The sequence below is a fragment of the Desmodus rotundus genome, chromosome 9 (assembly GCF_022682495.2).
Source record: "Desmodus rotundus isolate HL8 chromosome 9, HLdesRot8A.1, whole genome shotgun sequence".
In the NCBI taxonomy this organism is placed as follows: Eukaryota; Metazoa; Chordata; class Mammalia; order Chiroptera; family Phyllostomidae; genus Desmodus; species Desmodus rotundus.
Genome location: NC_071395.1, coordinates 96005105 through 96020412, shown reverse-complemented (window position 1 = coordinate 96020412; position 15308 = coordinate 96005105). Strand labels below are relative to the sequence as shown.

The 15308-nt window shown below is 50.2% G+C and overlaps 1 protein-coding gene across 3 annotated transcripts; it reads right to left on the bottom strand.

Moving 5' to 3' along the window:
• Positions 1-6267: 6267 nt before the first annotated feature.
• MRPS23 (mitochondrial ribosomal protein S23) lies at positions 6268-13908 on the bottom strand. 3 transcript variants are annotated; one of them, XM_045182535.3, is made up of 6 exons: positions 13706-13908; positions 13293-13348; positions 9193-9363; positions 7971-8048; positions 7637-7763; positions 6268-7221 (listed from the first exon to the last, which is right to left on the bottom strand). In XM_045182535.3, the coding sequence occupies exons 3-6, from the start codon at positions 9348-9350 to the stop codon at positions 7069-7071; spliced, it is 516 nt and encodes a 171-aa protein (XP_045038470.2). In that variant the 5' UTR covers positions 9351-9363; positions 13293-13348; positions 13706-13908; the 3' UTR covers positions 6268-7068. The 3 variants fall into 3 exon arrangements, with proteins under 3 accessions (XP_045038470.2, XP_045038471.2, XP_024429180.2); XM_045182536.3 differs by lacking the exon at positions 13293-13348; XM_024573412.3 differs by lacking the exons at positions 13293-13348; positions 13706-13908 and adding an exon at positions 9889-10041.
• Positions 13909-15308: the final 1400 nt, after the last annotated feature.

The window sequence follows — 15308 nt, the reverse complement described above, 5'->3', positions numbered from 1 at the left end:
CATTTTAAGTGACCAACAGCTCAGGGGAACTATCTCCTGCAGATGAGATTTTTCCTAAATTTGAACTACTTGACTATGCAGGTACTCAAAGCGGTTCTTTTGAGAAGCCTGTGTAGGCACTTCGGTCATCAAAAGGGATAAACAGTTGCAATCTTGAGAACGTGCTGCTGTCGGAGGTTAACTGGTTGCCCAGAAAGCCTGATCAGACATGGCTAGAATGCTGCAGGACTGTGGAACATTCTGGTGCCCTTTACCGGCCTGTAATGCAGGTTAACAGGCCACTCCCCCCATCTGGACTGCCTCCCAGGCCCCTCTCTCTTCTCACCTTCCAAAGTGGGAAGGTTAGAGTTTATGCAGGGCTGCCAAAGATAAGCGTTGCATTAGGATTTAAATTGGAATTTTCTGGGACTAAGCTGGCTGCTTCCTGTTCTCACAAGAGGCAGAGTATGATGGCTGGACAGGGAAACCAGGAGGCAGGGCTCAGACACGCCCTCAGCTGAGCCAGGCACCGGGGCAGCAAGCCCTCCCTTTCCCCAGTCTGAAAGGGGGACCCTGCCCGTGCTGTGAGACCCCTGCAGCAGTGGTAACAATGCCCTTGTCCCCTGAACTTTAGCCTTATGGGGCTAGAAGCCTTGAAGAACCAAAGTGACTTCCATGCCAGGGCAGGGGAACAGTTCTGAGGGCAAAGAGCTCAAGAAGGGTGGGGAGGCCTTGAGCCGCTGCAGAGATGGAGCAGGGCTGTCTCACCTCACTTGGCAGGAGTCGGGGGAAGCTAGTGATCAAGTTAGGATCGTCCTCTCTCCATGTTTAATATTTAAAAGATAATCCTGAGCATGCTTAGGGTTTAAACAGCACCCCAGGAAGCGGTCTGAAGAACAAGCCAGCAGTTCCTACCAAATTCTGTAGCAGGCAGAGACTAGACCGGTCACCCCCGCCGTCCACTCTCCTGAGCCCGTAATTCCTGGTTCTGCTCTCCTTCTAGGGGAAGCTCAGCACCAGCAGCTCCACGCACCGTCTTCATCCCTGCATCTTTATTTTGTGGAGCTGACGAAGGGTAGGTAGATCGAGAGCTTGCTTACAAAGTTTTTTTTTAAGTGTTTTCTTTCTTTGTTTCTAATTTAATTGATTTGAGAAAGGAGAGAGAGGAAGCGAGAAACACCAATTTGTTGTCCCACTGATTCATGAATTCATTGCTTCCGTCTTGTATCTACCCTGATCGGGGATCAAACCCGCAACCTTGGCAGATCAGGACAACACTCTTAACCAACTGAGCTACCAGACCAGGGCCTAAGGAGGTATTGAAACACTTCTTGTGAGTTCAAAAAGATTTCACAACTTTCCCCCCACTTTTTGCATATAAGAGTGCTGGTTTTTCTTGTGCTTTCCCTGTTCTGAGAGCTATCCAAAATTTATTTTTCGTCATTGCAGTAAGTGGAAAGTGCTTGGAGGGAGGGGTTGAGAGAAGGGAAGTGGTTACACCAGGGGCTGGTGGAAAGGTACACAATACCATTTTCCCGTTTCTTCCTCATTATAATCCGATGCACTTTCGTCTCCACCCCCTGGGAATCAACAGTTCCTGAGCGCCTTCCAAGCACTGAGAGCAAAGACTGACTCCCTGCCAAGAATTTATTTGCTCTTGTTCTCATTAAATCCATATAACAACTTGATGAGGTAAACGTTAGTGTTCCGGTTTTACAGATAAGGAAATTGAGGCTCAAGTTATTCACTAACTCATCTAATGTCACAAGACAAAGCAATGGGTCAGGGTTTCAAACCCAGGTCTGATTCTCCAAAGCCTGGGTTTTTCCACTCCTCCGCGCTGCCTCCCAGCCCACCGGCTGCTCTCTCTCTCTGTCGGGCACAGCCGACTCACAGAAGTGTCAGTGACTGGAGAAGGTAAGAAACTGCCGCTCTGGGCAGAGCCTCCAGGGGCTCAGCACAGTTAGCTCCCTCCTCTCCTGCTCCTATTACGGTGCAAACAGTACTGCTTCCCGCCCTCCCTCACCCCCAGGCCTTTGTCATTTGTCCTGAGGCCTAACCGCTCCCATGTCTACCCTATCCCACACACTCCAGGACCTCAGCTTCCCAAATCTCAGCCATAACGTTATTTTACAAGGACACTCACCAACCTTGAAAGGCAAGGTACCCTGAGGCAAAGAAATAAAATTAGTGTCGTTGAACAGCATGAGAGTGTGGCGCCATCTAGTGGCGCTGGGGAGCAAGGGTCCAGGCCCTGACATTTTCGACAATCAATAACTCATTATTAACCATAATCACAACCTGGTGTTTACTTTTGGAGAAATGTTCAGTAGCAAGGGATGCACATGCACTTTTCTGCATGTTTCAGACGCCTGTGATCCTAAATGCCACCGTGACTATTAAACAGTGTCCTGCCCACGAGCAAACAGGAGGGAGCAGGGATTGACTGTGGATCTTTTTTGTCTGAGCTGCTCACGAAAAAAACAAAGCATCCGTTGAAGCCACTGACCTTTCACTAACAGCTGGAAGGAAAATGCTTGATAAATAATAAAGCGGCCACTACTGGATGTTGCTTAGAACCATCTTTTAATTAAAAGAACTGAGCCACTAGAAGGTCAGGTGACTGACATTTAAGTTCCAGTCCAGGAAATGCATCCATCGAGGGTAAAACCAGACCCGAAATGTAATTTCATTGTCAGCTGGCAGTCAACAAAAATCCCCTCTCTGTAATCCGCACAGACGGAAGGGCCAGTGGCGGCTACATTTTGTAGGGGACATAACATTTAACTTCCCGCCTCCTTTGCCTTCCCCTAGCAACCTCTTCATTTCCTAGCTGCAGCAATAACCACTTGTCTGGCTCAGCATCTCCAGTGCTGGGCTCATCCAATCAGAGACCCGCCTGCCACAATGAGCGCTACCCTAGGAGTGACAGGCAAGCCATTTCCTGTCTTTTCCACAGGAGAACAGGCGCCCTCCCTCCACCAGCCAAGGTGACCTCGACCAAGTTGCTCACTGAACCTGCTCCAGTGTCCTCATGCCAGGCACCCTCAAAGGTTCAAACACTTTCCTAACTAGCCAGTCACTCCTCCCCCTTTGGCTGTTCTGGAAAGGAACTCAGGAGCAGAGAGACCAGGAACAACGTACAACAATAACCTCACCTCCCACCCCCTACACAATTCACCTTTTCTTGTTCCTAGCTCTAGAGCGAGCTTGCTTTAACCATCAGAGTCATATTATGTCGCATACCCCTCACTCCGCTCAGTCGGGAAAACTGCCGGCTCAATTCTGAGTCAGGCTTGGTCAGAGCTGAGAGCAGAGGACGGATGAGGCCCCGCACTCTGAGGAGCCTCATCTGGATCCCCGAGAGCAGAGAGGCAGGCACCAGTGCTGGCCTCAGAGAAAATCTGATCATCCCACTGGAATGGCTTTGTGTTAAAAAACAAAACAAAACAAAAAAACACTGAACGTTTTAAGTGACAAGTCATTATTTATTTAGAGAAAGGTATCATTTTAACAAAATTAGGAAGCCCTTGGAGGCAGATTTTTCTGTAATAACATTTTCATTATCCAAAAAGATGACACTAAGTATTATACAAAACCACAAAAAGAATTGGGCTTGCCTTTTTAAGGGCACACAAATTAAGGATCAGAAAAAGCAATATATATATATGTATGTATGTATATATATATATATAAAAAAAACCTGGTGAATCCGGGACCACTTAAATAGGCCTTGCTGTTTAGGTGATGGAAGATGTGGGACCTGATTTTTTTTTTTTAAGATTTTATTTATTTTTAGAGAGAGGGGAAGGAAGAGAGGGAAACATCCATGTGAGAGAGAGACATCAATTGGCTGCCTCTAGTGTGTGCCCCAACGGGGGACTGAACCTGCGACCTAGGCATGTGTCCTGACCAGGAATCCAACCGAGCCACACTGCTGGGACGGGGAGGGGGGCACTGGTTTCTTTGCTGGTTTTCTCGTTCCTCTAGTCCTTTAACTGAGAGCACTCACCCGGCTCAGCCCCCAACATCTGTCTCTCCACAGGCCCCTCGGGAGGCTCATTTTTCCCCTGGCTCCAGTGCTTCCTCCCCTTCGCCCAGACACCAGCCTGTACCTGTCTGCCACTCGAACATGGCACCATCACCTCTTCCCACTTGGCTGTCAGTGATGCTATCGCTCTGGTCACTCAGGCTTGTAACCTTGGACGTGGTCTCCATTTGGAATGGCTACTCAGAGAACAAAGTCTCTCCGTCAGGTCTCCCACCCCCCCAACCACATTCTCTATTTCACATGTGGGCAAATCTTCCTCTGACCTGACACTGCTCTTCACATTTCTGATACCCAGCTGAACTCCTCTGCATAGTAATGAAGGCCACCGTGAGCAAATCCTCCCTGACCTGTTCACACCTACGCTCTCCTGAAAGGCTGCGTTTAATGCTTCAGTGGGTACAAACAGGAATTCCCACCCTTGTTTACACTGTGAAGTTGGGGGGGGGCGGGACAGTCACCTCTCTGGAACGGGAGACCAGGGAAAGTCAGGCGGGAGCACGAACAGCGGGCTGGATTACGGGGCTTGAGATTTGATGTGACTTTAGGTGAAACTCCTGGGCAGAGGCAGCGTTCGAAAAGGACAGTGAAGGTGAGGTTTCTGAAGACAGCGGTGGGAGGGTGGGGGTCCTCCTGGCAGCAGCAGCTCCGCTTGCACTTCAGATCCCCAGGTCCCCCCGCCCACCCCGCCCACCCCGGGGAGGCCCGCCGCGCAGCGTTCCTGCACCAGCCCACAGCCCATCTCTCTCCCTGACTCTCTGCTCATCTTTTTTTTTTTTTTTTAATATTTTATTCACTTACTTCTAGAAAGAGGGGAAGGGAAGGACAGAGGGAGAGAAACATCAATATGTGGTTACCTCCTGCGCACCCCCTACTGGGAACCTGGCCTGCAGCCCAGGCATGTGCCCTGACTGGGGATCGAACAGGTGACCCTTTGGTTCACAGGCCAGTGCTCAATCCACTGAGCCACACCAGCCAGGGCTCATCTTATTATTTTGAAAGTCACTCTGGTCTTCCTGATTAGATTTTAAACTCCCTCGGCAAGGATGATATTCCACTTCCATTCTCTCCAAACAGAGTCTAAGACCTGGTGGCTTCTGCCTGCTCCGCCAGTGGGAAGAGTTCTAATTTCCCCAAGGAAGCTTCACACCTTTCTCCGATCACTGAAATTCAACCTAAACGTTTGCTGTACGGGAAAGTCTCCCGCCTGCTACCAGGCTTAGTCAGGCCTTCCTCAGGAGAGTCCCAGTCTGGCTTAACAAGACAAGAATGGACTGGTGAGGGTGTGGGGAAACAGGCACTCCTACACACTGCTGGTGGGCGGGCGAGCTAGCAGTTTTCAGATAGGAACTGAAGATGAGCTGTTCCTCGACCCAGCAACACCACTGCCGAGAATGCACCGCATGGCTATCCTGGCCTACCTGCCACACAAGAAAACACGTTCATCAGTGGGGCACTGGTTAAATCACCGTGCACCTGCACGGAGGATCTCTGAGACAGAGCAGGTGGAGACACGAGGCACAGAAGAGTAAGCAGTGTCCCCGTGGACATGCCCAGAGTAGTTCGGGAAAGGAAATGGTGGTAGCAGTGGCCTTGGTGGAGGAAAAACGGGGGTTGGGGGACGGGGTGGAAGGGAGGCTGGCTTCTCATCTTTAAACTCTGAACCATGTGCGCATATCATTTTCTTAAGAATTATGCAGCAAATGGCTTTTTAAAAATCTCGTCATTGTGGGAAGGAAACTGCCCTTTAAACGCCAGAAACATGAAGTTTAGAGAAGTAATGAGGGACTGCAACTGTTCTTCTAAGAACAGAACCATCCCTCCACCTGGCCTCCTCCGAGGCCTGGCCCAGCACTCAGAATCCAGCGGTTGCCTGATGCTGTTGAACGGGTGAAATGGACTTCCCCCTCCAAAAGTAAAGCACCCCCACACAAGAGGAAATGCAAAGAGTGATAAAGGGGTGTGTGGGGCGGGGGCCAGGCCCGGTGGAGAAGCACCACAGCTGAAAACTGCTTTTGCCTCATGTCCTCCTTCACCTTCACCATCTCAGGACCCACGTGCAAGGACGCGCACAGGCTGTGAGGCGGGCACCCCACCCAATCCACCAGAGACTGAACCAACCGTGCGCGAAGCACACAGGACAGAAAAGCTACACGGGTATGAAACTAAGGAATTCCTTAGCAGCTTATTACTAGTAGCTGAAAACCACCGGCATGATCACAAACACAAAGGTGACAATCTCAGAGGGTATTTCATTTATTTAATAAAAGCAGAACAGTTGGTGAGGACTTGGGAGCACACCTCGATGCCAGGGGGGCAGGTGGGTACTGGTGGAGAACATCGTCTAAACCGGCTGCCCCCTACTGGCAACCCAAGAGCTGTCTTCTGGATTCAGTCTCTAGCTGGACGCAATCATTCATTTGCTCAGCACAGCCTGCGCATGCAGGCCCACGTCAACTGCCTCCAGCACAGCCAATGCATGAGGTTGAAGTGATAGTTCTGGCCTTTGGCTGTGTTCAATGACAGGTCCTCACTCTTACCACCAAGCGCAAGGCAGCTTGGCCTCTCAAGTCGGAGGTCAATATTTCTACAGCAAAAAGGACATAGATTATCTGCACGTATCAGATTATCTGGTATGTGTAAGTGAAAGTCTGACGGATCTGAGAAGAGAAACACGCCCGAGAATCCACGTAGCCAGCCCACACGTGAACACCAAAATCCAAGCAAACCTGCTCAAGACGAGTCCCATTCAATCAACACTTACAAAGGTTTCCTCGTGCTATTTACAATGTAAAAGCGAATTTACTTTACAAGCAGCTAGGGAATTCTTTATTTGACGCTACCCTAATGTGAAAGCTCACAGAGCTGCTTCCTTCAAACTGTGACGCTGAGCTGTGTGACAACCTGGAGACGGGAACTAGAAGGAGGCCGACACAATGCTGGGAGACCCGGGAACATTTGCAGAGCTCCACTGTTACAGACTGTCCAACTCCCATCGAGTGAGCACCGTCTGGGCGTCGGTGCACATGGTTTGCCGGTCCTCAGGGAGGCGAGAGACCTTCTGGCGGCTCTTCAGGTGCCTTCGAACGCCCGTCCTGTGCAACTTCTTTCAGGAGCCGTTCTTTTTCCGACTCAGTCTGGGGTTTGACGCCCGTGGGTTCAGATTTCCAGGAGCCGTGGCTACTGTCCTGTTGCTTAAAAGACCAGACATGAGGGTGTCACATAGATGTTACCATTTGCACTAGAGTAGCCGGCTGAAGCTGTATGACTTAGGCACCTTCTATCACTGAGTCAAAATTTAACGTTAATATTTTCGATCAAGTTCCATTGGAACAACCAACACGATAAAAATCTCCATAGAGGCACAATTTCAAAAACCCTGGTAACAACTCATTCGTTTCAAGTCTCAGTCACAAGCACAAAATCCCAGTACATGCCACCTAAGAGTACTTGACTTGGGGTTTTCCTAAGGCACATGAGCCAAGGCTGGAGAAAGAAAACCAAGCCTTCTGATGAATATCGCTTCCCAGCCTCTGAAAAAGATCAAGTGTAACCTCTGACAAATAGACAACTCATCCTAACGACAATTTTGATAATAAAAATACTCACAGCCCTTGCTTCTCCCACTCGTCTTAAAATGACTCCTTCTGCCAATAAAGCCTTCCCTGTTTCCACAAATAATTTCTCTTCGTCTGTCTCTCCAAGTTTCTGCAGCTCAATGTACTTCTCCACAAACCTGGAATTCCAACAAGCGGTCGCGTCTTAGGTCGGTGTGTTCAGAGTTGCCCAGACCCGCAGTCACACAGTGTGAAGCGTCCCCTTAGCAGACCTTCCCACAGCAACGTGGTTTCCTCTAGCGCAACTCAACACCACTCCTCGAGCTGAGAGCTAACTTCTTCAAAACAAAAATATAAAGTCACCCAGAGTTCACAAAATAACTTACCGTTGACAGGTGGACTTGAAGTTTGGATTGAACAGATCGAACGCTTTTTGACCCGATCCATAGGCTGAATAAAATTTCCTGGGAAATACAAACAATACGAAATAAAGCTCCAGTTATAGAGAGATGGTGGCCAAGAACAGACCAAGAGGTAACTGCTAGGCCCTGAGAAGTTAGGTATCACATGACCTACACAGCCTGAGCTTAATAGTTTTTGGGTTTTGTCTTTAAACAAGTAATGCACGCACATGGTAAATCCGCCCAATGTTACACAAAGGTATCCAGTGAAAAGTTACACTCCTCCTCACCTCTACACTTCCAGTCGCCTTCCCAGGAAGTAACACTAACCAGTTTCTTGCACCCCCCGCATCCCCCAGGACTAGCCTACTGACATGCAAGCATAGGGACATCTAACACTCCGCCTCCAGCCACACTGTTTAACCTCAAGGACAGTAAGCAGGATCCCACATCTTGCCTTTCTTTACTTGATATTTCTTAGAGATCATTTCAAATCAGCACCTGCAGGCTGTCTGCAGTCCTGTGCTACTCTAAGCAGTACTGCAGTGAGTACCTTTATCTCTATTTCTTAGTGCACTGTGCAAAGAAGCCTGTGGAATGAGTTCATAAAAATGGTATTACTGTGTCAAGGAATGTGTGTATCCGTAACTTGGCCTGCCCAGTTGCCAAAATGCTTTCCAAAGCAGTTGTGCCAATTTACACTCACCAGCAATGTATGACCCTGCCTATCTCCCCTCCCCTGACCAAATTACATCTGCCAACGTTATGGTCTTTGTCAATTTGACAGGTGAAAAACTGTAACTCACAGTAGCCTTGGTTTTTCTCATGAGACAGCCTGAGCATCTTTTCATGTTTAAAAGCAAACTGAATTTCCTTTTCTGTGACCTGTCCATTTGCCGATTTTTCCATTTGGTGGTCTTTTTATTGACTTATGGGCAAACTTGATAATGTTGCTTAAGTGCTTAGCATCCTGCCTGCTGCAAAACAGATGTGCAGGAACAGGTAGCTGTAATTGCTGGGTTCCATGTTTTACTTCTCAGAACTTCTCTTTCTTTCACATGGGGGAGAGCACTGATTCCCTAATTTTGCCAAATTTACAAGCCCTTCTCCACAGGGCAAGCCCTAACTCAATTCCTATTTAAGTTACCAGACTGCTAGCTAAGCCCACCCTCCCCTGTGCGGTTCCGCTGCATCCAATCGCACTCACGCTCGAATCAGATCCTCGTGGTAGAAGATGTCCTGGATGGAAGCTTTGGCTTTGCCATATCGCAAGCGGGGCCTTCGGAAGACCGGCTCCCTCAGCGGGGGAAAGGCCTTATATATGTCAAACCAGAGGGGCTTCTCCTTCAATACCCCAGCCCGCATGAGGTCCCGAGTCCTTAAGGAAGGAAAAGAATGAAGGTTAGTCGGTCACAACTGCCTGCCTAAGCCTGGAATCAGTCTAACCACAGTCTGGGGCATCAGCGGGATCACGGAGTCCGCAACACAGAACCGGAACGGGGGCATCGCAGCGGCCCTCCCCTCCTGCAGATAAGGTATCTCCATATTCCAAACCAACCTAGCCAAGCTGGGGGTTAAGTCCTTCCACCTCCGTATGTGCGTCCCAGCCCCTCGCCCCATTCCCGTCACGTCACATGCAAAGGCCCAGCCAAGCCCATCGGCCTCTTCCTCCCTTCCTCTCCCTAGACCACCGATCGGGGCAGGAACAGGTGCGTGAAAGATAAGAAGTTCCAGGAGCGACGTCGTCCAGTACAATTCGGAAGCAGGAGAGAGCACAGGCGGGCCTGCCCCCCGGCTCAGACTCCGCACCCCGAAGAAGGCCTCGCCCTGCTCGCACCCACCCAAGCTGAGAGCCCCCGCCCGGGGGAGGCACCCTCGGCCCACCACGGCTCCGCGCACGCACCGCGAGAAAATGCTGCCCACGGTTTCCAGCCGGCTCCCCGCCATGGCCAGCCCTCACCCAGCCCGGTTAGTGGCTCCCGGAAGCGGAAGCGCCGGCGGCAGGCAAAGGAGGCGCAAGTGGCTCGCCGAGCGGAGGATCTTCGGGTTTACCCCGCGGCCCCGAAGGGAGACCGGAGCCAGGCAGAAGCAAAGGATGGGCCGAACTAGCGCGCTTCTCGGCTACTGGCCAGCTTCAGACAGGAGCACTCGATAGCCGAGCCGGGAGGGAGGGGGCGAGCCAAAGCCGGGCAGATTCTGAAAACGGCCGATCGCCGTTTTCAGAACGGCGAGGGGAGGGGTTGACTCTGGTGGTTGCTTTACCCTTTCTGGCCTGACGGAGCTAACTCCTGCGCGAAGGTGGGGCCGCGCCGTGGGAAGATGGCCAGGAGGGAGGTGAAGGCGCAGCCCACGTCCTGGGAGAGCCAACTAGAAGGTCACCAGCACTAGGCCTTAAGTGCGCTTTAGCTTGGTTGGAGTCACGGACTACGCAGAAGGAAACGGAGGCCCGGGGAGGGGCAGTCACCTGCCCAGAGTCACACCGGAGCCCTAGCCGCGGTCCTCCGGCTCCTGCTCTTTCGCTTCCCCACGCCATCCCCCCCCACCAACACACACACACTAAACCCTTGGGCCTTGGAACGCCGCCGGCATCGTTCTAATAGGGATGTTGCGGGCAACTAGTGTTTTCTCCCCGGGAGGCGTCGCTGCCTAACTCCTCCTTGGAGCTTAAGAGTGTCCGGAACAAAGAAATTCCGAGAAGAAAACTCAAAAATCTGGGGGAAGTAACCTCTCAGGGTTACCTTTTGGCCTAATAATCATACTTCGAGTAAAGTACCTCCATAGCAATTAAAGCACAATTTCAAGGGAATATTTGTGCGGGGATCATCATTGCAGCATTGTTTGTGGTAGCAAAACAATAATATGGCTAATGGGAAATTATGGTACATACATTCTGTGGAATCCTATGCAGCTATTAAAATAAACGAGTTAGCTCCCTATGCACTTACCTAGATGAATACCCATGACATAGTTAAGTGAAAAAGGGAGTTTTGGAGAAAAATTTTAGCGGGACCCTAACATGGTAAAGGAAAAAAGAAAACACTTTACAGTATGTGTGTTTGTGTGAGGATAGAAACTTGTGGAAGGGCACACAGGCTGTGAACATTAGTTCTCTCCAGTAAAATTGCCGAAGGGGAAGAGGGAATTTTTTCTTTATTTATCCCTCAGAGTTTGACCTGTAAAGAGTTTGTATTTATATTTGAACTTTTGAATCCAACGAAACCTTTTGAATCACGTACACACACAATGTCTCCCGGGAGCCCATTATCTTTGTCAGCAAAAAGGAGCATCCAGTTATCCCAGTCCTCCCACTCCATGGGAGGCTGGAGAGGAGGAGGAAAGGAATGTGTGATGAGCAGTTACTGCTTGTTTGTGTTATCTCACTAGCCACACACCTACCCACAGGTGGCTATTATTATCTTCTTTATAGATTAGAAAGTGAGGCCTCAGGGAGTTCAGTAACTTGTCTGATAGGTAACTGACACAGCCAGGCTTCCAGCCCAGCCTGGGTGCCTTGCACCTCTCCACAGTGACTCCTTAGCTGTGCCTCAAGCTGGAGACTGGGTAACGGAGGAGGTCAGACAACACTGGCCCCAGGAGCAGAGGACAGGGTGATTTGAGGCCAGGGCTAAACTGAGAGGTGGGTGTCCCTGCTGCCTCCGAGCCCTTTGGAGCAGAAGAGAGAGAGCAGAGCTCTGGCCGCTGGGCTAACCTAAGTGTGGAGGCTCTCCCAGCCCCAGGAAGGTCGAGAAGACTTTGCTGGAGGGAGAACAAGCGCTCTCCAAGCTAAATATAGTCTCCCCAGGCCTCAAAACAAGTTTCTAATTCTGTCCAAGTCAGAGCTAGTTGTCAGCCCAGACCACAAACACACTTCCTTTCTCCCACTCAGGCCTGCCCCCATAGGCCACTCCAGTTACCGCTGCTAAGGACTTAGGAGGGTTTATTCCAAGTTCAGGGAGAGAACGCAAAGACCCTCCCTCGATAAGGGAGGAATTGCAACGCAAGAACTTTCTCTCCAGATCTTCTTGGAGAAGTCCCTTCCTCTTCTGAGCCTTTCAACATTCCCGTCCAGCACCGTATCTAATCTTTCGATGACCGAGGAGCAGAATGTTGGCAGGTAGAGTAAGAGGACCATGGAGATACAGTGGCAAGCTGGATTGGGAACCCTCCGAACCTACGACAGGAAGTGTGCACCGCAGGGCGTGTCCATTCATAATATAGGAGGAAGCTGTCGGGCTTGCTTTCTTCTCCCCACAGCCTCTCAAAGCTGCAAGGGGCTGATGCTCTCCTGCCATGCGCGGCACCAGGAAACCGGAGTGCCGCATTCCTTCGTTCAGCCACCCGACGCCATCAGTGATGTTCTGGCTATCTTACAGTTGAGGAAAGAGAGCTGATAAACTCTCCAAAAGGTCATATTCCTTTCCCGATCTGCTCAGCCCCAGTTTAGTCCCACTGCATCACTCTGTGGATGTGCCCACTAATGGTGTCGGCCTGGGCAATTTCCATAACTTTCCAAGCCTGTTTCCCCATATGTTAAAATGTGAATGGCGGCATCAGCTATCTTATCTGTGTGGCTTGCGCAAGAGTAAGAGCGATCATTCTTACAAAACGCTAAGCACAGCACACGTAGCGAGTCCTCGTGACTAATAAGTCCTCGTGACTAATAAGTCTGATTGCTGTCAGCGTCACTACTGCCGTCATGTTCCGTGAACCACGGATTGCCACCTGGGACTGCATCATTTTGATGATATTTTATAGGTTGCCTTACTCTTTTATTTTCTTATTCAGTGTTACACTGATCCCGCAAACATTAAAGCATCTCCCTGACCCTGTGCTGAGTCCCACAGAAACTGACTGTCCAGTGGGTGAGACAAAGAGGCAAACTCATAACCGATAACTTAAGTTCTGCGTAGCTCGTTGGCCGTAAAGTTTCCCAGGGCTGCCACAACAAAACACTACAGGCTGGGTGGCTTAAACGATAGAAATTAATTTTCTCACAATTCTGGAGGCTGGAAGCCAAGATCAAGGCTTTGACAGGTCAGTTTTTTTCTGTGGTCTCTCTCTAAAGGCTCTGTCTCCAAATACATTCACATCCTGAGGTACTGGGGGCTGGGGCTTCAGCATACAAATTTTGGATATGGGACACCATTCAGCCTGTAACATTGGTAAGTACTTGTGCTGAATAGTGTTCATTGGCCCATCTAGATTCGCATACACCCTCTGCCCTTCCTCACACTGCTCCGTGCCCCAGGAGGCTGACTTGTATGGACTGCACTACCCGCCCCCCCCCCCCCCCACCCAGCCACTCACCCTCTGCTTCCAGTTGCGTTCCAGTTGGTACTCTGATGGGAGGCATTAGCAGGGGACTGGAAGGAAGGAGGAGAGTAAAGCGAGTCTCCGTTCCCCTGGCTGCCTCCCTGCAAAGCCCAGGAGCATGAAATCCCAGCTCCCACCTTGAGGCCCCTTCCCACAGCTCTCACCAGATTCCAGTCACTGTTCTTCCCTCGTCCCTTCAGACTTAGACGTAGCAAACTGTACCCCTCCAGGTACTAGCCGCGGGGTGTAGGCCATCCCTTGTGGCTTCCCTCCCCTCTGCCCACATCTTTGTAAATAGTGCCCGGGAGTTTATCAGACAAAGAGTGGAAGGGCATCCCCAACAGCAAAACAGCTTTGGTAAGTGGAAGTCCCAGCATATTGATGAAACCATTAATATTGCTACTCACCTTTGGCAGAAAGCCAGGAGCAGGGGAAATCAGCTATTGCTTTGAAAGAGGAGACAAGCAACAGTGTATATTCCATGCCCAGTACAAGGAGCGGGAGGACGAAGACTGAGGAGAGGGGGTTCAGGGAGGAGGCAGGCTGTTTCTGTACCTCACCTCCAGGCTGTTTCTGTGGGCACCCTCTGACAGACGGGGTGAACATGTCCGCGGGACCTGCTCCCTCCCTCAGCTTATCACTCTCACAATTTGGTGTTGTAACTCTGTGTACTTGTCTGAGCCTGTCTCACTGGGCCTCTCTGAGGGCAGGAACCAGAGCTCTTATCTCTGCCTGTCACACCCATCCCAGTGTGTGGCCCAGAGCTGGCTGTTAGAAAGAGTTTTCTCGTGAACAGCACGGATGAATAAAGCGACGTTAGGACAAATGAGGGTGCAGCCATCTCAGCTCCCCCCTGCTGCCTGCCTTCCCCAGATACATTCATAGGGAGAAAGCTGTGGCTGAATGGCAATAACCTTCCACCCCACTGTGCACCTGGTCATTTCCAGTTCTGGCTGTCGTCTGTGCCTCACTGATGCATAGATCCCTTTACAAATCTCTAGGCCTCGGTTTTGTCATCTGTAAGACGGGCATAACCATAGCACCCCCCACATAGCCTTGTTGTGCGTCGTCAGTGGGGGAATAACCTGCCAAGTGCTTAGCATAGTGCCCTCTGCGTAATAACCGCTCAATTAATAGGAGTGATAGTAACATTTCTGACCATTCCATGCTTAAGAGCAATAAAGCACACTTTTTAAAAAATTACATCTAAATTAAATCACACCTAGCAATTCGCAAGGCATTTTCACACAGCTTCCCATTCATTCATTTCTTCAGCAAACAGCAACTCTGCCCCCAAGGAAAATCAGAGTTCAGGCAGGGGAGAGAGAAGCACTGGATGCTTACACCAGCCCTGGGAGGTCTGAATCGTTGTGGCTCCTTTTGTAGCCAAGGAAACAGGAGCCAGCTGGGCCAGGAGCAATGCTCTGGCCTGTTATTATTGGAATCAGTCTATTGCAGTTTTCCCAGCAGGGATGGAGACCCTCGCAGGCAGACATTTCTGGGTTGGTTGGGCCTTTCTTTTCTTGTGGAAGGCAGAGCAACTCAATCTTTAATGTGCACCTGAACCTCCTGGGATTCTTGGAAAATGCAGATTCTGACCCAGGAGGGCTTGAGTAAGGCCTGAAACTCTGCCTTTCTGACCGGCTTCCAGGTTGGTGTCAACGGCGACCACTTCCACAGACCACGCTTTAAACAGCAAGGTCACAGCAAGGCAGGCCTGTGCTGAGCTTGTAGGGGGCTCCGCAGCTCCTTACATCAGAGTCCCGGGAATAATCCTTTTGACCTGATAAGAAATGGTGACCTTCTACTCTCTAGAAATGACAAGCTGGGGAAATGCTGGTTGAGTGGGGCCTGAAGCTTGTGTAATAGTAGTGGCTCTTTTAAGAAAAAAAAAAAAAAAGACAAACCTACAAAAATGTCTTTGTTTTGAAAATTTCACAAACCACAAGACATGTGACCAGAGTAAATTCCCTTTGTCTGGCCTCAGGCCAAACAGGTAGTCAGCTCTTC

Coding starts and splice junctions, on each gene's coding strand:
- MRPS23 (XM_024573412.3), bottom strand. CDS start 9,932: ATGGCGGGGAGCCGGCTGGAAACCGTGGGCAGCATTTTCTCGCG. Junction 9,364..9,888: donor GTGGGCAGCATTTTCTCGCG/GTGCGTGCGCGG, acceptor TCCTTCCTTAAG/GACTCGGGACCTCATGCGGG. Junction 8,049..9,192: donor CACGAGGATCTGATTCGAGC/GTGAGTGCGATT, acceptor TGTATTTCCCAG/GAAATTTTATTCAGCCTATG.